Source organism: Oratosquilla oratoria, chromosome 9 (assembly GCF_046742065.1).
Source record: "Oratosquilla oratoria isolate Oo_2021 chromosome 9, ASM4674206v1, whole genome shotgun sequence".
In the NCBI taxonomy this organism is placed as follows: Eukaryota; Metazoa; Arthropoda; class Malacostraca; order Stomatopoda; family Squillidae; genus Oratosquilla; species Oratosquilla oratoria.
The window spans coordinates 57,956,041-57,979,407 of record NC_134785.1 but is presented as its reverse complement, the minus strand read 5'-3'; the positions used below and the strand labels follow the sequence as shown (position 1 = coordinate 57,979,407).

At 39.9% G+C, this 23,367-nt stretch overlaps 1 protein-coding gene across 1 annotated transcript; it reads left to right on the top strand.

The window, feature by feature from the left end:
- Positions 1-8,757: 8,757 nt before the first annotated feature.
- LOC143027944 (uncharacterized) lies at positions 8,758-15,607 on the top strand. Its single transcript, XM_076189588.1, has 2 exons — positions 8,758-9,235; positions 14,849-15,607. Exons 1-2 carry the CDS (start codon positions 9,038-9,040, stop codon positions 15,428-15,430), a joined length of 780 nt encoding a protein of 259 aa, XP_076045703.1. The 5' UTR covers positions 8,758-9,037; the 3' UTR covers positions 15,431-15,607.
- The last annotated feature ends 7,760 nt before the right edge of the window (positions 15,608-23,367 follow it).

Below are 23,367 nucleotides of genomic sequence, written 5' to 3'. Positions count from 1 at the left end.
TATTCTATTTGTTTATTTATTTATTATTTTATTCCGCAGTTCGTCAGTGCCTTGTGTCGGGAGGGAGGGGTGCGGTGGGAGTGAGAGAGGGGTTGTCGTTGTGCGTTCCAGGTGCTCACGTCGAGAATGCAGTCAACGTCTTTGAATTTTTTTATCTATTTATTTAATAGGTTAAAAAGGAAAAAACCTATTAGGTAAAAAATAAGAACAAAAATTAAATAAAAACACCATAAGTCTAATAAACAGCAAATAAAAAGAAAACTGGGGAAAATACTAACAAAATAAATGGAAAATCCGATAACGGCAAAATGTGGACAGCTGTCAAAAACATAAAAAAAAACGAAACTAATCTCCACTCCGACACTTACACATGTAGAGTAGTTCGTGCAACGCAAAGGAAAAATACCAAAACAATAACGGGGGTCATCATCTACAAACATTTCTCCAACACAAGTTTCAAATCCACAACAACAGAAAAAATGATTAATTAAAGGAAATTTAAAATTCAAACGAGACCCTCAAGCCACCCCTTTCTTTCATCAGTAAAGATGCAGAGCAGGCCATAAAGAAATAAAAAAAAAATGCCTAAGCTCAAGAACCAGACAAAGTCTCAAACATCTTCTTGAAGCACCTTATCCAAACACCCTGAAGAGCCTTCTCTGTGAATGTTTGCGGTGATTCGATTCAGTCATACCTCATGTTCTCTAATTCCTGCCAGCGCGATCAAGGTTTGTTTTAATGTTAAATTCTGTCTGTAATATAGTTTGAAACTATCTCCCTGAGTTGATTGTTTTCTTTGTGTGTGAGTATGGCTAATTCAGGACTAACCCTACTCTTCGTTCGTGATTCTAACCCTCTGTTGGTCACCCTCACTACACTGTTCCACTATCTTAACGAAAGACTGTAACCTAATTGTGGCTTCAAGTCCTCGTAATTGTTCCAATGTCACTATGGGAATGTCTCTTAGTTTCGAGAGTCCCCTTCCTCTATCCCCCCTCGTTGGAGTCATGGGTGTGTGTTGAGGATTCGGTATGTATGCTTGTAACAAGGACTACTATTTTTGTGTCAGTCTTGCGAGAGGATCCTACTCACTGCGCCATGTTGAAAAAGGGGGCGACAGTGATACGCATGTAGGGCGTAGGGAAGGCTAAAAGAAGTCTATCGGCGTGGGCGCAGACAGGGAGTGTATCTTTCATCCTTGTAGGGAGAAGGCATTACCAGAAAAAAATACTTTGGTCCTTTACATCTCGATCTTGCCGCTCCGTGCTCTAGACGTGGTTACGTGTGTATAACATCAGCATACTTCCAAATGTCAGCACTCCTACCTTGAGAAAGGATGTGGAGTCTTCTCAGCACAAACGGAAGTCCCTGAGGAGACCATTCATCTATGAGTAGCTTCCCTATATCTATTCAAAATATTTTGCAAGCCTTCTGTGAATAAATCAGTCTAATATCTTCAATAATACGCTAACATTTCATTAACTTAATCTCATTAAGTAAAATTAGCATGATTTTTTTTTATTCGGTACAAAAAACGGACCTAAAATCAGGTATCATATGTTAGACCCTGAAAACAGCTCAGCCCACTGTCACTTATCTATTTGCTTATTTTATCTTTCTTCCCTTTTTTCTTCTTGTTTTTCTTTTTTCTTTTGTTCTTTTCTTTACTTTTTGCTACGATCTCACGTGCGCATTCAAATATTCAAGTTTCATGATCTCGGAGTCCACTCGAACGCACATTTCCTCCTTCGAGCGGAAGACGCTGTTTGTGAGTTTTGCTCCTACTGTCTTCAAACTATTCTACTCGATTCAGATGAATAAAATCGTTCATATTTAGCCACAAGGAAGTCATTCAGAGTCGCCGTATCGACGATACCTTAGCAGACAATCACACACAAGAATCCCGTCCTTGCTTCTGAATTTAACGACAGGAACATCAAAACTCTCCCGTACCAGCCTGCAATATATCTTCATTATTTTGTTTGTTTATTTTCTTTTTATTTTCTTTTTTATTTTTTATTTTTTATTAATTTATTTTGTTTGTTTATTTATTTATTTTCTTCTACCTTTTTGCCCTGCATGGAACATCGCCACCTAGATCTTAACAAACAAGATCACTTCAAAGAAACTCTCAGTTCTCTCTTTTCTTTTCTCACTCTTACCCTCCCAGCCTCATTTCCAATCTCTCTCACTCTCACTCACCCTCCCAGCCTCACTTATATGTCCTGATGGCGCATTCGTTTAAGTCACTATCACTTGTCACGTGCTAGCAGAGGTTCGAGTCTTTGGCTGTACCACGTTTCAATTTCTGCATGTATGCGACCTCGAGTGTCTCCATGTTAATGGCTTAGAGTTAAAGTGAATTGTAGTTTATATATATATATATATATATATATATATATATATATATATGTATGTATATATATATACATATATATAAATTATTTAAGACAAATGAGAGAGTATTAGGTGGGGAAGGATTAACAAAGATGGGAACAAATTTGTTGGCCTAACGTTGCGACCATCATGGTCAGACTGACTGCATTTGATCGAAGTGTATACAGCCAGGCCACTGAAGAAGACCATTATGGTCGCAATGTTGGGGCAGTATTTTTTTTTTTTTTTCCGACCCATCTTCGTTCACCCTTTCCAACCTAATAGTCATATACATATATATATATATATATATATATATATATATATATATATATATATATATATATATATGTATATCTATATATATATATATATATATATATATATATATATATATGTATACTATATACATATATATATGTATATTATACATATATATATATGTATACATGTATATATATTATATATATATATATATATATATTATGTATATATATATATATATATGTGTGTATATATATTATACGATATATATATACATATATACATATATGTATATATATACATATATATGTGTGTGTGTGTGTGTGTGTGTGTGTGTGTGTGTGTGTGTGTGTGTGTGTGTGTGTGTGTGTGTGTGTGTGTGTGTGTGTGTGTATGTGTGTGTGTGTGTGTGTGTGTGTGTGTGTGTGTGTGTGTGTGTGTGTGTGTATGTGTGTGTGTGTGTGTGTGTGTGTGTGTGTGTGTGTGTGTGTGTGTGTGTGTGTGTGTGTATGTGTGTGTGTGTGTTTGTGTGTCTGTGTGTGTGTGTGTGTGTGTGTGTGTGTGTGTGTGTGTGTGTGTGTGTGTGTGTGTGTGTGTGTGTGTGTGTGTGTGTGTGTGTGTGTGTGTGTGTGTGTGTTTGAGTTTGTGTGTGAGTGTGTTATATAAATATATATATATATATATATATATATATATATATATATATATATATATATATATATATATGTGTGTGTGTGTGTGTGTGTGTGTGTGTGTGTGTATGTATGTATATATATATGAATGCGTCTAATTTTTCTATAGACTCTACACTCCAATCACAATCTTCAATCAGGATAAGCATAAAAAGTATTTACTGCATACTTGAGATTCAACCCCAAAAATTTTATTTTCAGTAGATCGTAGATCGTACCATTTGATTAGAAATCATCGTCTGTGTGTGTGTGTGTGTGTGTGTGTGTGTGTGTGTGTGTGTGTGTGTGTGTGTGTGTGTGTGTGTGTGTGTGTGTGTGTGTTTCATCATGTTTCCTATCCCATCGTCTTTTGAAAACCGAAAGACACCCAAATGGTTCTTTTTGAGTCATGAACCACCGAATGTTATGTTCCCACTCTTTAAGAAATTTCGTCCCTTGTGCACCACCACTCGCTCGACTGCAAGCGATCGCCCGACGGACTGAGCACCAAAAGGAGATGCACAGAATGGGAATGGGAAGCCGACATTCGCTTGCCGGAGGTCCTCAGATTTCGGCGGAAGAGAAATGACCAGCGACACCAACGGACCACTTTCCTGGAGGAGTGCCTCCCTTCGGCCATCCGCCCTGTCGTGGCGAGAACTCCCCCGCAGGTCCCCCGTCCTTAAGAAGCCTCAAGCCGACCCTGAGACCCCGTCGGTTCCCCGATGGAGGCGACTGCCTCCTCGGCCACGTCCAGCACCAGCAACAAGCCGAAGCTCACTGCTGGAGCCGGAAGGGGTCTCTGCAAGAGCCCCAAGGACCCAAGAAGCCCAAGCGCCCAAGAAGGATCAGGACGCCTTCGACTCCTCTTCATCCTGGAGCGTCCATGAGCTTGACGACCTCATGGACCGCCTGAACGAGGATCACGCCATCTGCGGGACTCGTATCCACTGTGGGGCCGTCAACTGCAGAGGCTACCTCAGCAAAGAAGGAGCCTCTGAGGTACACTTCGATCTGCCTCACCACCACGTCGCTTCACAGGGTCACCAGGCAAGCGGGAGACGGGCTCCAGGCTCTTCTTCCTGCGTCGCCCTCCAGGAAGACAGCAAGGGCCTCTGGAGGTCGTCCTGCTCGAGGGAGACTCGAGACTCCAGAGGCCGTCACGAGACCTGGAGGAACCCAGAGCCGCAATGGAGGACGCCGCCCATCTGGTACCACACGCGAAGTGACGTCACGGACTGGAGGCGATAAATGAAGCCCAGCCCAAAAAAATCTGAAAAAAAGATGAAATAACAGGAAAAGATAAGAAAGGATTAGAAAATGTGAAAATTAATAGAAAAGATCAAATAACGTAAAAAGAACTAATAAAAGATATTAGTAGTTAAGCCCATAGAAAAATAAGAAGAAATATGAAATGTAAATGAAAATAAGAAAAAATTTAAAAAAGCCCATAGGAAAAATGGAAATATAGAAGTATAAAAAATAGGACATAAAAAAGCCCATAGAAATTTGCAAATAGTGCAATAAGAAATTAAGAAATTAGAAAACAGGAAAAATAAAAAGCCCATAGGAAACGTAAAAAAGAATAAGAAGAAAAGAAAAGCAAGAAAACAGAAAAAGTAAAAAGATTAAAAAGTCCATCGCAAATAATCAAGCTTTTGAGTTTGAAAAATATATATAGAAAATATATATATATTACATATATGAAATAGCCCCAATTTTGCCTTTTTTCTTTTCTTTTCTTTACTTTTTCTTTTCTTTTTTTATTTCATATAGTAAGGCAAAGGTGATGTCTTCAGCCGAAGCAACTTAGGGCCTCCATCATCATCATCATCATCATCATCATCATCATCATCATCATCATCATCATCATCATCATCATCATCGTCGTCGTCGTCGTCGTCGTCGTCATCATCATCATCATCATCATCATCATCATTATCATCATCATAATCATAATCATCATCAATTTTATGAGTCAATAAATCACCTGAGCATGTCATTAACATTGCAGGACCTTCTTCTTACACCATTCTTACTAACACCTATCATGTTGCCATGGCAACTATTGTCAATTTAGAAATAATCAATCAAACACAAACCACTGGCCCAATTGACATGCAACTAAGCATGTAAAGGTTTTTGGATCAACAAATCACCAAGTGTATAATACCCAACGATCTTGAGCTGCTCATAACCGAGAGAAAATAGGTTAAAAACAATATTCCTACATTAATACTATTCTATTGATGCCTTACCTTAATATTTTTACTCGGAAAACTAATTTGCCGAGGTGGATAACCAAATTTACGTTTGAATCGGTGAATATTTGTTTGCTTTTGAAGAACTGGGCTTGATAAAAACCTTCACAAGCCAAGTTGCATGTCAATTGGGCCAGCGGTTTGGATTTTATAGATTATTTCTAAATTGACAACAGTTGCCATGGCAACGTGATAGGTGTTAGTAAGAATGGTATAAGAAGAAGATCCTGCAATGTTAATGACATGCTCAGGTGGTTTGTTGACCCATAAAACTTTCACATGCTAAGTTGCATGTCAATTGGGCCAGCGGTTTGGATTTTATTGATTATTTCTAAATTGACAACAGTTGCCATGGCAACATGATAGGTGTTAGTAAGAATGGTATAAGAAGAAGGTCCTGCAATATTACTGACATGCTCAGGTGATTTGTTAACCCATAAAACCTTCACATACCAAGTTCCATGTCAATTGGGCCAGCGGTTTGGATTTTATAGATTATTTCTAAATTGGCAACATGATAGGTGTTAGTGAGAATGGCATAAAAAGAAGGCTCTGCAAGGTGATTTTTGACCCATAAAACCCTCACATGCCAAGTTGCATGTCAATTGGGCCAGCGGTTTGGATTTTATTGATAATGTCTTAATTGTCAACAGTTGCCAAGGCAACATCATTGGTGTAAGAAGAAGGTCCTGCAATGCTGTTGACATGCTCAGGTGATTTATTGGCCCATAAAACCTTCACATGCCAAGTTGCATGTCAATTGGGCCAGTGGTTTGGATTTTATTGGTGATAATCTGAAAATTGACAACTTCATGGTTGCCATGAAAAGGCAAATATGGTATGATGGAGATGTCTCACATTGTTTTTGACATGCTCATGTGATTTGTTGATCCATAAAACCCAAGTATTCCAAATTTTGATCAAATTGGACCAGTGGTTTAGAGTTAATGTGTATTTCTTTACCGAAATCTTTACAAATTACCACCCTTAATTCTAACATTTTGTTATGGTAAAGTCTAGCCAAAAATGCGGGATAAAAAAATAATTCAAAAAATCGTATCTCCCTTAATTTTTAAGCTATTCTAAAAAAAATTAAATGTATTTTGCTTCTAATAAAGCTGTCTTTTATATGCAACAATTGTTTTTTTTCCGTATCTTCTTCGATATTCAGCGTATTTTGTCATCTATGGCATTCCTACGTAGTATTTCTGAGTGAGCTTCAGTGAGGAAATTGTGTACAGGAATGTTCCTACCGTTGAAGAGTGGTAATGTTGACTCATCTTTAATGATTGTCATAACATTTTGTGTTGTCATGATGTTTTGAATAGGAAGCGAGTTTTCTGAAGAGTTGGTAGTAGAACGAGGGGACATGGTTGGAATAAACGGACCTTGGCTTCGTGTCTAGAGTCGGTATGTCAATCAGGGAGGGCTTTGGACACGTTCATGTGTGGAATAAAAATATGTGGAGACCGTTTTGCTCCTAGGTTCCACTGAGAACGGAAAATGTCTACTTACCCAAGATCATATCGGAGTGTTAGTTGATGATGGTGCTGCAGTGGGGAGAAAAGATGGAGGGATGCACTGCTGGACTCCCTCAGAGTGCGATACTTTCATCTTTATTTTCATTCTCTTGAGTCTTCTCCCAATTCCAGAAACAAAATTAAGCACCAATGTTCTCTCACAAGCAGATGACCTTATAATAACCCAATACAGTAAATACAAAATAGCAGCAGAGGACAAACAATCTTGCATCAATAATCTAGAGCAATGGCTTAAAAGTAACAGAATGGAATCCTCACCTCATCAACAATGACGTTGCTTACACCGGAAAGCCGTGAAAAAATGCCCCAACTTTTCTGTTGAAAAAGAATCCTAAAATTCTAGTCCTCACATTTGATATATAAATCTAAGACGATCAAGAACCTGACAGCAAAAATCGACGAGAAATCAAACCTACTTAAATCCATCGCATGCACTGACTTTGGATAACAGAAACCTGACAACCTTCAAGCAGTTCACAAGAATCACCCTGGACTATGCATGATTCCCAGATATCATCAAGATGAAAAAGAAATATATATATATATATATATATATATATATATATATATATATATATATATATATATATATATATATATATATATATATATATATATATAACACAGGAACCCACAGTCGGAGAAAGAATAAACTTCGAATAAAGATTATTCTTTATTCGAAGTTTATTCTTTCTCCGACTGTGGGTTCCTGTGTGTTATCTACAAATGTGCTACTACATTTCTATTTAGAAATATATATATATATATATATATAATCGTTCCCCGGGTATTTTAATTTCTTAAAGGTATTGGTTATGTGTGTTAACTCATCTTTCAAGAAGGTCTCACTGCAAATATCAAAAGCTCTGAGTAAGAAACCTATGAGCGTTGGAGGTATATAAACACATAAGGATCATGGCCAAAGGCACTACGTGGTTAAGATATAAGGACGACGTTATTGTAGCAATGCAAGAGGATACCAACATTGAACATAATTTAAATAGACTCAATAATGTCAATAAGGATATACAGTTCACTGTAAAGGTGGAAGTTGACCACAAGTTGCCATTCCTTGACATGTTGGTTGCACAGGAGGGATGAAGGAGATTCCCAGTATACAGAAAACCCACTAACAGACGACTTTGTACGCTATTCCTCAGGACGACAGTGAGCGAGTAAAAACATACATACTAGTACATTTCATACATATGTATATATTTATGTATTGCTGAAGTAAGGTCGCAGATTCTATTATTTGGACATAGAATGAAATACGGCAGCATTATTAAATTTATAAATTTTCATCAGTTAAAAGAAAGTATTGAACATAATACAAATGGGCAAACTATCAACTCACACAAGCAAACGTACAATAGATTGTTTAACTGGGTAGACTCAGTGGTTGTAGTCTTCCCAACCCTACTCCCCAACATTCCAACGGCCGACAAAGGATGCTTCCGCAGCGTAGTCCTTCCCCCCCTCCCCACTCTCTCGTTCTCTCTTTTGAAAATAATGGAATTTTGACCATATCCTTGGAATATTGGGTGATTTTTTTTTTTTTTTTTTTTTTTTTTTTATTATTTTTTTTTTTTTACGGAAACCCAGGTGTCATGATTTCACACTGTAATCATCATTGGCCGTAGACTTTCTCCGTTCATTAAGTTCATCGGGTTTCTTTGACATTCGTGTCTACACTGAAACGGGCCAGCAATATTAATAACTGAAATGAAACAGTAGTCGACATATATAGTGAGGTTTGATTAGCTACCTCGAAGCAAGGAAGAGAGTCACATCCGAACAGTGGCAACAGAGTTCGACTATCAGTGTCTCGTGAACCCTACGCGAGTGAGCACACACTCGGCCTTTTCTGTCGCGGTAACGGCCCACCTCTCGTGAAAGACAACTGTGTTGTAACTGTTGCATAATGGTGCATAGTGCAGTTTGGAACTACTTCGAAATTGTCTCAGGTGACACTGCAAAGTGTAAACTTTGCAGTTCAAATTATTCGCGAAAAGGAAGAACGACAACTGGGTTGCGAAACCATTTAAAAAGCAAACATCATAAAGAATACAAGATTATGAAACGAGAAGAAGAACAAACTCGGAAGCAAGAAGAAAAACAAGTGAGTAGAAAGGGAGAAAAGTATCTTAGTACAATATGTGTTGTATTAAAGTATAGTTACTGCATTAATATAGGATATATAAATGGGTTTTAACATGATTATTTTGAACGGTGGTCAACCAAACTAGGGTGAATAATTTTTCATTCCAGTTATGATAAAAGAAAAGCATGATAACTGAAATATGAAATAATCGCATTCGCATTCGCGAGTGCGAATACGAATGTTTTTGACACGTGCGATTTTGCGCACGTGCACACAAATACACATATCACACACACACACACACACACACACACACACACTTACACACACATACACACTTACACACACATACACATACGTGCACGATAGCACGTACACACACACGCACGAACAAACACACACATACACTCATGTGCTCGTGTTTAGTATCTATAAGATATATGCGCATATATAGTATATGACAAACATATATATTTATAGTCATACGCGGAGGAAGGGAGAGTCCACAAGGCATCGGTACGAGTTAATCGATATTCGGTGGATTGCATATTGCACACTCATGGCACCATTGTCAGATTGTGAAGAACAACACCTTCTTGGCAGGCGACGTCTTCGGCTTTAGTTCCATGACGAATCATCCCTATTCCACAAGTTATTGATGAACACGGCTGCAGACATGTGCGAAGACATTTGCTGACTGATAGGTTTGAACGTACATACACACACGCGCGCGCACACACACACACACACATTTATATATATATATATATATATATAGAGAGAGAGAGAGAGAGAGAGAGAGAGAGAGAGAGAGAGAGAGAGAGAGAGAGAGAGAGAGAGAGAGAGATGTGTGTGTGTGTGTGTGTGTGTGTGTGTGTGTGTGTGTGTGTGTGTGTGTGTGTGTGTGTGTGTGTGTGTTTTAGAGATGGAACTTGTTTTTTGCGATTTTTTTCCGAATACAAGCGCCGGCTTCGCCGTCATGGCTTCGCTATGGGCGCTTGGCCTGCGGCGCTGCTCGCTTCGCAAGCGGCCAATCAATCATCTCCTTTGCCGTGACGTCAGCATTCTCGACCAGTCAGTCGTCTTCGCTGCTGTGACGTCACCACTCTCGGCCAATCAGTTGTCTCCGTTGCCGTGACGTCACTACGTACCGGTAGTCGGTATTATATAGCCAATCACCCTTACGGAAGTGTCCCCCAAACATCGCCACCGTTGAGATAATTTCAGAATAATTTTGAAAGACATATATATATATATATATATATATATATATATATATATGTATATATATATATATGTATGTATGTATATATAATGACGGAAAATACGGATGCGACGCGATCTGTTGATGTCAGTGTTTATGGCGATGCCCTATTGAGGTGTCATGATGCGAGAGTTTTAGACTGTGGCTAGATTTAGAGAGCCATTTCGGGTTCCTAGGTCGGAAATTCCTTTGCAGTGTCCGACATTCCTGGTCATCGAGTGTCCCTGGTCGTTCTCCATTGTCATCAAGGAGCCCTTGACCGCAGTGACCGTGTATGGCACTGGATCGAGTGGTAAATCCGTCCACTTCTTCCTTCGACGAACGAAGACGGTGTCTCCTATGTCCACGAAGTCTAGAGTGGCTCGCTGATCGTGATCGCCTTATGGCCGCTTTTTAGGCGACGTCCCCGTTTCACAAGTCCCGCTCGTCCTCTCCGGCAGGGTCGTGCTGAACGATCTGTTAAAGATGATGCGATCCGAATCCTTGACTGTCGTCGAGTGAGATGTTGCTCGGTAGTTCATGACAAAGGTGTAGAGAGCCTTTCTCCAAGAGCATTTCTCGGCAGTCGCTCACGAGACGGCCTTTATGAGGAGGTCTCATAAAGCGCTCCGCTTCACCGATAATTTGTGGATACAGAAGTGTTATTTTCCGGTGTTGGAAGCCGAGCTCAGCTGCGACGCAGCAAGCTCGGACCACTAGAGTGGTGAGCCTTGTTGGACTTCTCAGTATCTGGCACACCGTAAGTAGTGAAGATTTTGTCAATCATCGGGATGGTGGTTCGGGATGAGGTCGTTGAGATGATTTCGACTTCTGGGTATCTGCAGTGGTCGTCGATTACCACGAGCAGGTGTTTATTAGCTGGCAAAAGTCCACAGAAATCGTAGCATTGTTAGTTGAAGTGGTGGTGGCCGGACGTTGTCGAGGACTGCCTGATACGGAATCCGCTAAGGCAGGGGTTTTCAACCTTTTTCCCTGTTACGTATCCTGAGACTCATCAAAACATCGGCCCGTACCCCCACTAACCTGACACATAATACAGAATGGTAATATGTTAAGACTAATTACATATACAATGGCACCGCAATGTTAATCAAACAATTCAAATTATAATTACTTTATTCATCAGTTAAGTATTAACATCAAAAACAATTTACAGTGTTCTCTCTCTGCAGATTTAACTGTTTAAGTAATCTTTCGCTAGTCATCTAAGTACCCCTTTAAACCATCCCAGGAACCCCACGTTGACAATCCCTGCGCTAGGGTGTCTATCCCGTGGAGCTACACTTTTTCGCGCAGCAGTTGTTTCGTTTCCACGATGCTTTGATGACCCTGGTGCGCGAATTGAACAGCTTGATGTTGCAGGGCCTTAGTCACTACTAGTCCAGTGCCGCGCAAAATCACCGGACGGCCCATTGTGGTGGTCAGTTCCTCCTGAACGTCTCGGAGGGCGATGAACGTTTCACGCTAGACACCGGCCGGTGGTTCCTCCGGGCAATTTCTTCCCTGGAGATCGTCGGCTATGCACTACAAGGTATCGTCCTTGTGGGTTGCCTGCTGCACGTCCTCCAGTCGTATGGCGAGTGGCGTGGCATCGGCAACAACCAAGTTGACATATTCTTCACCGAGGACCTGCTGGCATTTCGTGTTGAGCGAACCGGCCGGATGCTGGCTGAGGTAGTCTGTCGGGTTCTCCGATCTGGGCTTGTAGAGAACGTCGAGCGTGTATGGGTGAAGTCGGAGAACCCACCGCTCAATCCGTGTTGGAAGACTCGACTTAGGATTGTTGAAGATCGTCTCCAGTGGTTTGTGGTCCGTTACCACCAAGACGAATGGAGCAACGTAGATATACACGTGAAAGTGTTTGCAATTCCACATGATAGCAACTGCTTTTCGGTCTGGTTGTGCCGCTGCTACATGCCCGAGAGGTCACTGCTGGCGAAGTCGATGATGGCTCTCTCATCGGGTTTTCCGGGTGGATGTTGCAAAAGCATTGCTCGTCGGCCGACCGGGCTGGCGTCTGTTGTCAGCACGGTCGTTTTAGCCTAGTCCAAAAAGGCATTTCAGGGCGTCTCCGACGGAACATGCTTGATACTGTCGAAGACTTGTTGATGTTCAGGGCCCCACACGAAGTCAGTCATGTAGAGTGAGATCTTGAAGCGGTTTCATGATTGTAGCGAAGTCAGGGATGAACCTGGCACAGTAGTTCATCATCTCTAAGAACGATTTTACCTCCGATGGTGTTGCTGGAGGTTCAGCAGACTAGATCGATTCGACTTTTTTCGGGTCTGGGTGAAGACCGTTAGCGTCCAACACGAGTCCGAAAAGTCGAGTGTGGCTAGGTTATAGGCATACTTTAGGGCATTGAGAGTGAGGTTCCTCTCATGAAGTCTCTCGAGGACTGCTTTGAGAGCCCTGTCGTGCTCCCGTTGCGTCTTTCCGTAGATGGTGAAGTCCGACATGTTGTCAGCGTTCGGAATGTCCTCAAGAACCAAGCCGATTTGGTGCTGGAAGATCTCGCTGACAATGTCGATCCTGAACGAAAGCCGTTTGTACCGGAACAGTCACTTGCGTGTGACAAAGGTCGTGATGTCTCCACTGTCCGGGTGAAGCTCGAGTTGTTGGTAACCTTTAAGGTCGAGCTTTGAGAACACCGTAGCCCCGTTGAGCTTGTAGACCATGTCGTCCACGGTGGGGGACGGATGGCGTTCTCGCTTGACGGACTTGTTCGGGATCCGCATGTCAACACACACGGATCTTTTCCGGGTTCTTCGGTGTAACCATGGGAGACATCCACTCGGACGGCTGGCCCGAGACTGGTTCAATGATGTCGAGATACAAGAGGTGTCGAAGTTCTTTCTCGACCTTCTCCCTCGTATTGAACAGGGTTCACCGGAGTGGTTGAGCGACAGGGGTGGTCGTCCGGTCGATGTGTGTTCTGATTTGGACTTGTGTTAGCTTGCCGATGCCATCGATTTGGTCTTGGTACGCTTCGAAGATTCGCCGTGTCACTGGCGGTATGTGATCTGCGTTAGACAGACCCGATGGGCTAGATAATACCAAGGGCCATTGAGGCTTCGTAGCTCAGTAGGTAGGGACATCATTACGGAAAGCCATTAAAATCAGAGAGAGAAAAGAAAGTGAAGAGGAGCCGGATTTACTCTACCTTGTGGTTCCTAACTCTGACCTCTCTCACATGCTTTCCAAGACGCTAAGACAAACGGGACTCATTATAGTAAATGACACAGGAATGAAAACAGGACACTTAATCACAAAGAACAAAACCAAGATGAACTGTGACAGTAGCATCACCTACAAAATTTCTTGTAATGGCTGCGACACTGCTTACAACGGTGAGACGTACAGAGGACTTAGCAACAGACTCAGGGAACACAAAGCGGACATTAGACACCACCGAGAAACAAACACTCTAGTTAACCACATAGACACAGAGAGACACCTATCAAATTGGGAGGGAACCACTATTCTAGCCAAAGGTCTACATAAGAAACAACGCGAAATAATTTAACCCTTTTACCTTACCAATTACAAAAACACAAACAAGAGGACCAGGGACTTCAAATGGACAAAATCCACCTCGACATTTGACCTCCAAGAATGGCTTCTCAAACCTCCCGACTCTGACAAGGTACCATCCTTCACAGTTAGTGTTTAATGTCACCTATAATGTATGGAAATTGATGAAGACAATAAGGATAGAACTAAAGAGTGCACAGAGGAGAGGGGAAAGAGCATTGTTGGGAATAACCCCGAAAGAGAGCCAGAGGGTAAGTTTGGGTGATAGAGCATACTGGACTGAAAGATATTGTGGTGTTAGTAAAGGAATGCTCACTGGCTGAGCGGTTTAGAGCGTCGTTACTTGCGGCGAAGGTAGAGGGAATAGCGGTTCGAATCCAGCCATCGGCGAAGTTGAACCAAGGGCATGGTTCATTAAATTCCACGCTCCAAAGTCGGTTGTAAGAGGTACCGTCCTAGCCTTCCGATAGGGGGGAGTTTGTGACGTTAAACCATATCATCATCATATCAGTAAAGGAAAGGAAATGGAATTTGGCAGGGCGTTTAGCCCAAAAGAAATGATGGCCAATGGAACAAGTGTGTTACTGACTGAAAGCCACGACATAGGAAGTGGGGAAAAGGGAAATCAGAGGTGGCGAGATGAAATAAAGAAGTTTCCAGGAGTGACGTGTCAGATATTGGTGCAATTGTTCAAGTCGTGGAATGGTATGGGAGAGGCATTTGTTCAGCAGTGGACTCAAAAGGGTTAATTGGTTGATTTAGAATAAACAAAGACAAGATTTATGTTTTTACAACTTAGAACTACCTAAATTTGTTATTCCTTTCCATTTCAGAACCTGTCTTCAATAACTCCAAGTAGCACAGCAGATATTTATGATTCCGAGGATGAGGATGGATATAAGAATGACTTCAGAGAAACCCCAGGAATAACACAAATTCATACAACACAGAATGCTGCGATCAAGAGTATAGCAAAATCTTCATATAATGGGAGAAATACACTCCAACAAACAGGGTTTGTACATGAGAAGACCAAGAGGTCAATAGACGCGATGGATGTTCATAAACGCACCAAAAGAGCTTTGAATGTGAATGCAACAAAGTCGGCATCAAGTTTGGATAGGGCTGTTTCAGAGCTCCACAAAATAACAACAAATTCTGATACAGAGGACCAATACAGTCGCTTTACAAATCACGTAGAGTCACAGCTTCGTGAGTTACCGCTGACTAGCTTCATCATACTGCAAGAGAAGATCCAAAGCCTCATCACCCAAGAAAGACTTGCCACCCTCCAAAACCCATACCCCTCACCGCCATCATACAGCCATGACCCTTCCCCAAACACTTCGATTCTCCCGCCTTCTTCGAACACTTCTGAGGAATTTCCTGTTTTTATAGAGAAACATGAACTATGAAATAAACCACAAAAGGGTTACATAGCTGTTCTAAGTGTGTGGTTAGTATATGGACAGTTCCATCAGGGGAATGGTTACTGTTGGACATTTAGATTCAAGGTATAGATATATTTTCACCTTTTTTGTGATATCTTTTAATGAGCTAAATAAATAAAGTGCATTCAAAACATTCTTTTATTCATGCTTTCATTATTTATGATCAAATGATTATCATCATAATCAATATTGTTGTTTATCATTTATATTAATATTATATTTTTTATTACTATTATTATCATTGTTATTATTATTGCAGTTATTATTATCATTATTATTGTTATTATTGTTATTATTGTTATTATTGTTATTATTATTATTATCATTGTTATTGTTATCATTATTGTTATTATTATTATTATTACTATTATTGTTATTATTATTATTATTACTATTATTATTATTATTATCATTATTACTATTATAGTCATTACTATTGTTTTATCATTATTACTACTATTACTATCATTATCATTACCATTATCATTATGATTAGTATTACTACTATTATTATCATTACTAACATCAATATCATTGTATCTACATACCAAGAGCTTTTTCCCCTTATAAGGAGGGTAGCCAAGTCAATAGGACACACCCACTACCAACCATTTACCTTCCACCCAATCCACTCCCATCCACCCCCCTTTTCTCCCTTCCATATTAGCTCCTCGTGGATGAGAGGTCATCCCTGTCTCCCGCCCACTACCCTGGGTCAGAAGCAATACAGGAAGATACAGTTTATCTATAACAAGGCTGCTTCACTTAAAGGCTTTAACAAGGGTGATGCAAACAAGGTCATCATATTAAAACAACAGGGCAGGACTCGCAGTAATGGTTATAAACTGGACAAATTTAGATTTAAAAAGGAAATAGGCAAGAATTGGTTTACTAATAGGGTGGTCGACGAATGGAATAGACTCAGTAACCATGTAGTAAGCGCTAAAACTATCAGTTGTTTTAAGAAACGATTAGACAACTTTATGGATGGGGATGACAGGTGGTGATGGATACGGAGCTGCCTAGTGTAGGCCTTATGGTCTCTTGCAGTCTCCTTCATTCTTATGTTAACTGATAACCCTCCCTCTCCGTCTCCTTATGGTGATAAAGATAAGACCAGGAGAAATCTCTTCGGGATGTGTCAAAATATTCACAAATAATCACTATCTACTCCCCCCCCCCATCAGCCACCACCTCCCATCTTTGCGTCATAGTATCATCTATACATAGTCGTTCTTCGCTCATCTCTATCTTCTTCCTTTCTCCCCTTCCTTCCTCAACAGACATTCCCCTCCTGCCCAAAGCCCCTTTCACCCCATCCATCCACCTCATCCTCGGTCGTGCCCACAAGTTCACTCCCTCCACTTCTGCTTCTATACTTCTTTTACTAATCTTTCTTCACTCATTGTCATTATTATTGTGATTGTCATTATTATCTTTATTATAATCATTATCATTATAATTATAAGTGTAATAATCATTATGATTATTACTTTTATCATTACCATCGTTATCATTATCATTATGATCATTGTCATTATTATAATTATTATTATTACTGTTATCATTATCACCTTTATTATCATGATCATCATTATTATTATCATCAACATTACTATTATCATCATTAACATTATCGTTATTATCACCATTATCATCATTACCAGTCATTATCATCAATATTATTAACATTATTATTATCATTACCATTACTATCATCATTATTATTGTTATTATTATTATTATTATTATTATTATTATTATTATTATTTTTATTATCATCATCATCATCATTATTACTATAATTATTATTAACATCATTATTATCATGTTCATCGTTATTATTATTATCATCAATATCATTATCACCATCATTATCATCATACCCTCAACATTATCATCATCATTATCATCATCATTCATTATCACAACATTATCATCATCATCATTATCATCATCATTCATTATTACGAACTGGTTAGATGTATGCGGCACAACCCGTACTTCGAATTTTCATGGCCAGAAATACGACACACTTTTGCGCATGATCGAACCGAGTTCCCACATCCGTGGCTCCGCCCACCTCACGTAAGAAATTCAAAATGGCTCTTGCTGATGAGCCCCTACGGATGAAATTTGAAGTTAATTCCAGGTTTATTTCGTTTGAAGAGTTGAAAAATGCACTTCAAACCCTATGAACAACATTGTTGTAAAATGTATGGTAGGTTAGGTTTGGTTAGGTAGGTTAGGTTTAGTTTGGTAGGTTAGACTCGGTTAGGTTAGGTTTGGTTATGTTATGTAGGTTAGGTTAACAGTCGATCATATTAGTGAATACGGCACAATTGATACAATGCCGTATTCGCTATTATGATCGCCTATGAATACGGCTGTGACGTAAGCGGTGTCGTTGAACTGCGCATGCTCGGAACACTACCGTACTCCTAGCCATGAAAATTCAGAGTACGGATGCCGTACCTATATCCTATGCGTTATTATTATCATCTTTATTACTATCATCATCATCATCATTGTCATCATATTTATCATCATTATTATCATTATCATCATCATTATCATCGTTATCATTATCATCATCATGCAGGTATTAGGTTAACTCTACATTTGATGGATAAGGAAAGTCTGGTGGTAGTTGTTGGCTTTAATGTGCCAGACTTCGTTCTGTTTACAATATACAAGGCAAGCTCCGTTCAAACTTCGGAGGGTTGCCAGAAACATTTATTGTACATTATATACAAGGTTGCCAAGCATGGAATAAGTAGGCCTTTCCCATATTAGCATAAAGACTATTTGGAAGGTTTGGTCCGACGTGGCGATAGGCGCTGGGAGATTCTTTTGTTCGCGTAGGTTGCTTGACCTGAGATGCGGTGAGGCCATTGTTCAAAATAGAAGGTTTGACCTGAGATGCGGTGAGGCCATTGTTCAAAATAAAAGACTTGACCTGAGATGCGGTGAGGCCATTGTTCAAAATAGAAGGCTTGACCTGAGATGCGGTGAGGTCATTGTTCAAAACAGAAGGCTTGACCTGAGATGCGGTGAGGCCATTGTTCAAAATAGAAGGCTTGACCTGAGATGCGGTGAGGCCATTGTTCAAAATAGAAGGCTTGACCTGAGGTGCGGTGAGGCCATTGTTCAAAATAGAAGGCTTGACCTGAGATGCGGTGAGGCCATTGTTCAAAATAGAAGGCTTGACCTGAGATACACGGACTCCATTCTTTGATAAGGGTGTTGCCCGGGAAAGTAGGTGAGCTGGGTCAATTACTATTTCCCTTGGGAGATCGGCGACGACGTCGGAGAACAAGTTGTAACCTATGTGTGGGTGCGCGAGTGTACACGCTAGGCATCGAAAGGAAACACGCTGAATATCGAGATGAGGATGATAATAGCGAAGGTGATAACAGTCATCGTCATCATCATCACCATCATTGTCATTGATATTATTATTATCATTGCTATTATCATTATCACTATTATTATCATTATCATCATTATCAGATATTATTATCATCATCATCATCATTATTATTATTATTATTATTATTACTATTATTATTATTATTATTATTATTATTATTATTATTATTATTATTATTATTATTATCATTATTATTATTATCATTATTATTATTACTATTATTATCATTATTGTTATCATCATCATCTTTATTATCATTATTACTATTATTATTACAATTATTATTATTATTATTATTATTATTATTATTATTATTATTATCATTATCATCATCATCATCATCATTATTATCATTATTTTTATTACTACTATTATTGTATCCACGTCCCCCTTTTCACTATTGTATACTATGCACTGAATATGTAATACACGTAAGCGCTCTGCTCCGGTTGTTTCTTTTCATTGTGGTTATCTTGCATCTGTAGAACACACGTCTCGTGTTTTATTTCATATATACACACACACAATGTACATGTGTGTGTGTGTGTGTGTGTGTGTGTGTGTGTGTGTGTGTGTGTGTGTGTGTGTGTGTGTGTGTGTGTGTGTGTGTGTGTGTTCACCTCGGATCTGCTGCAGTCTCTGTCGAGACAGCCAGACACCACCCTACGGCAGTGAGCTCAGAGCTTATTATTTGCCGATCTCTGGGTAGGTCTGAGACCACTCACACACCACACATCGGGACAGCAAGGTCATAACTCCTTGACTAACGTCCCGTACCTACTCACTGCTAGGTGAACAGGGGTTACACGTGAAAGGAGACAAACCCAACTTATCTGTGTGTGTGTGTGTGTGTGTGTGTGTGTGTGTGTGTGTGTGTGTGTGTGTGTGTGTGTGTGTGTGTGTGTGTGTGTGTGTGTGTGTGTGTGTGTGTGTGTGTGTGTGTGTGTGTGTGTGTGTGTGTGTGTGTGTGTGTGTGTGTGTGTGTGTGTGTGTGTGTCACGGGTAATTTTTCATGCAACTGCTACTGTGGTCGAAACGGCGGAGACAGAAGAAATTTAGTCAAAGCGCACAAAGGTTGCTCATATTTTCTTTCCTCCTCCTCTTCCCCCCTCCCTCCCTCCGCCCATACCTCCGTCATTTCTTTCTATTCACCTCACTATTCCTTTCTTGTTTCACCTTTCGCCGTTCTATCTGTACTTCTTCACTTCCTCCCTTTCTCATTTCCTCTCCCCCGTGTAAAAAAAAAAATAGCTGCAAAAGTTTTAAGGAACAAAATTTAAGACATACTTCCCACGCACTCCTATAGTTACACGTGGCCCCACTATATAACAAGCTGGTTCGTCGTATATCACTTTACTGAAGCCAAAACGGCTTGGGAAGAACCAGCGGCAATTCCTGTAGCTGAGGCGTGTTCTCCGAGATTCCCATAAGGTACATAACGTGAGGTAGCGAGTACTTTAAGGTATGGATTCTCAATGTGGGTCCTTGGCACTTTGACAGGGCCGCGAGAGCCATCTAACAATACTGCTGGAATGTCAATCAACGGCAGTGTACATCCGGCGTTCGTCATGAGCGCATCATGAGTCTAAAGGTTAAAAAGAATTATTTCTGTTGTCTTTATGTCTTCATTATTTATGTAATTATGTTTTTATTGTTGTTATTTTGTGTTTGTGTGTCTCCCCTTTGTGTCATCCATGTGAGGAGTTCCCGATTTATTTTCTGCCATGAAAGGGGTACTTGGTTGGGAAAAATAAATGAAGACCTCCTGCTTTAAGGGATTGTCACCAATGCAGCATTCTTTAACTGCTAAAAACTAATCCTATTCATAATATGCTGATCATTATTAACTTTTACCATCCTTCCTTCCTGCTACCCTCCTCGAATATTTTCTTTAGCACCTAAATGTCCTTTCTTTGTGTACCCAATATTGACCACAAACATAGAAGCGCTGGTTACCGGTGATGAATTACAATCCTCCCCTATCTTCGCATACTCGTTTCGCCTTTTCTTCAAACGTCAATCCTTTCAACTCCTCCCCCTTCCACTTTTTCCTCCTTTTCATCTTCCTCATTGTCGTCCCATTTTCTTTCCTCTTCTTCTCGTGTTTCCCATCGCCTTGGGAAGATTTTCAAGTCGTGTTCGCGGGCGATCGGAAGTTTGTCCGGGGAGGGGAGGGGAGGGGTGGGGGGGTGGTTAGGGAGGATTGAGAATGGGGAGAGATGGTTCGAGTTCCAATGGATTATCGGACGGTGGTGATTGTTCACGCGTGAGAGTAGAAATTGATTGGCATTGTTGACGTAAACTTGGTTTGGGGTTTTCTGGTGCCCTTGAAGGAGTGGGGAAGGGGGGAGGGGGAGGGGATGTTGTCCCTTTGCGTCTGCGGAATTCATTCTCTTACTTGCTTTCGTGATTCAGGATAATTTTATTCTTCCAAAATATACGTATGGTATTGTGCGTGGATAAGGATAAGGATAATACAGTAAGTCACGTGGTTTGTCGTATATATTTAGCTAATTACGAATGCAATCACTTCACGCTCGTACCATGATCAGCAGCGTTAAGTACTCGTAACTCACTGACTATCCCTCAGCCATAGAGAGATGTGGTATTTCCTCCCGGATATACAAGGTTGACATGGAGCATCTGCATGATACGATGCGTACAGGAAAAGACAGGAACTGGGTACAGATACGATATATACAAGTATACGTGTTATTACATAGTATCATATGACACTGACGCATTTAGGTACGTGCGTATTTTGTTTAGTGAAGCACAAAAATGCAAATAAATCCGCAGATTTTAACTATGCACTTGTATTATATTACAATCACTACATATGTATCCATAAATGAGACCGCTCTAAAACTAGATAATGGCAAGTGCAGGGTATGTGGAACGCGACAACAAAATTCTTAAAAACCAAAAGGACTACTTTGGCTTTCATACGAGTTATATATTCGTCCTTGTTTGTGATTCGGAAGTTGTGACGGTCATCAAGTCAATACGGAAGAATAGTAATACTCCCAAATGGATGACGGACAGGCTGAAATATGAAATCCAACGGTTGGTGAATACATAGGTTTATATACAGGTCGTACATTGACCGAACACTGATCACGGCTACAGGAAATGACCTCTCCCAGTGTTCGGCCAATGTACGGCCTGTATATTAACCTATGTACTCACCAACCATTGTAACTCCCTCCCTGTGGATTTTTACAAAGGATTTACAAAGGCGGAGCATGCCGACAGGAGACCTTTTGATCCATATCTAGGTCGGATGCGAAAAAAAAAATCATATTAATAATAAAACAATAAATAAAAACTATGATAATGTAAATAACAAATAAAATACATAAATAAATGCATAGGTATAGTTAAATAATAAACAAACAGGTAAATAGTAAATAATAATAAATTGACATATAACTAATAATAAATGAAAATCAGACAGACAAATGATAACAAAACAAAAGCAAATAATACAAGATAAATTATAATCATTACAGCATCTTACTTAGGTATTTATCTAACTGATTCTTAAAGCTTCGAACTGAACTACATTGCACTACCTGTGCAGGAAGTTTATTCCATTCATTTACTACACGGTTGGCAAAGTTGTTTCTACCTACTTCCAAATTGAATCTATTTCCGGATAGTTTGAGACCATTGTTTCTTGTCCGATTCTCATTCAATGTGAAAATTTTGTCACTTTTGATGTTGTCAATTCCCTTTAAAATCTTAAAGACCTGTATCAAGTCACCTCTGAGTCTACGCTTTTTTAGGGAAAACAGATTCATGTGTTTTAGTCGATTTTTGTATGATTTATTTTTGATATTTGGAATCAGTTTTGTGGCTCGCCGTTGTACTTTTTCCAGTCTGTCAATGTCTTTAATGAGATTCGGTGACCATACAGAAACAGCGTATTCCAAATGTGGACGAACTAACGATTTATATAGCTTGTTAATGAGTGATGGACTTTTGAAATCAAAAGATCGCGCAATCAGTCCCAGAATCTTATTTGCTTTCTCAGAGGCTGAAATACACTGCTTGGATGATTTGAGGTCGTTACTGATAATTACGCCGAGATCTTTTTCACTATCCACTTTTGTTAACGAATTACCAAATAACTTGTAATCGTACTTACTGTTATTTTTACCTATGTGCATTACCTTGCATTTACTTGTGTTAAATTTCATTAGCCACTTTTCAGACCATTGCTGTAATTGATCTAAATCTTGTTGAATATCTAATTGGTTTGAGTGATCATTTGCCACTCCGCACAGTTTTGTATCATCAGCAAATTTGGAAACAGTAGATTTTAGTCCATGGTCTATATAATTTATATATATTATGAATAGAAGTGGCCCAAGAACGGAACCCTGAGGAACTCCAATTGCAACACTTTTCCATCCGGAATTAATTCCATTAAAAACAACTCTCTGTTTTCGACCATTCAGCCAAT

Excerpts from the sequence above, each read along its gene's own strand:
- LOC143027944 (XM_076189588.1), top strand. The coding sequence starts at position 9,038 with ATGGTGCATAGTGCAGTTTGGAACTACTTCGAAATTGTCTCAGGTGAC. Across the intron at positions 9,236-14,848 it reads GGAAGCAAGAAGAAAAACAA|AACCTGTCTTCAATAACTCC; the intron begins GTGAGTAGAAAG and ends TTTCCATTTCAG.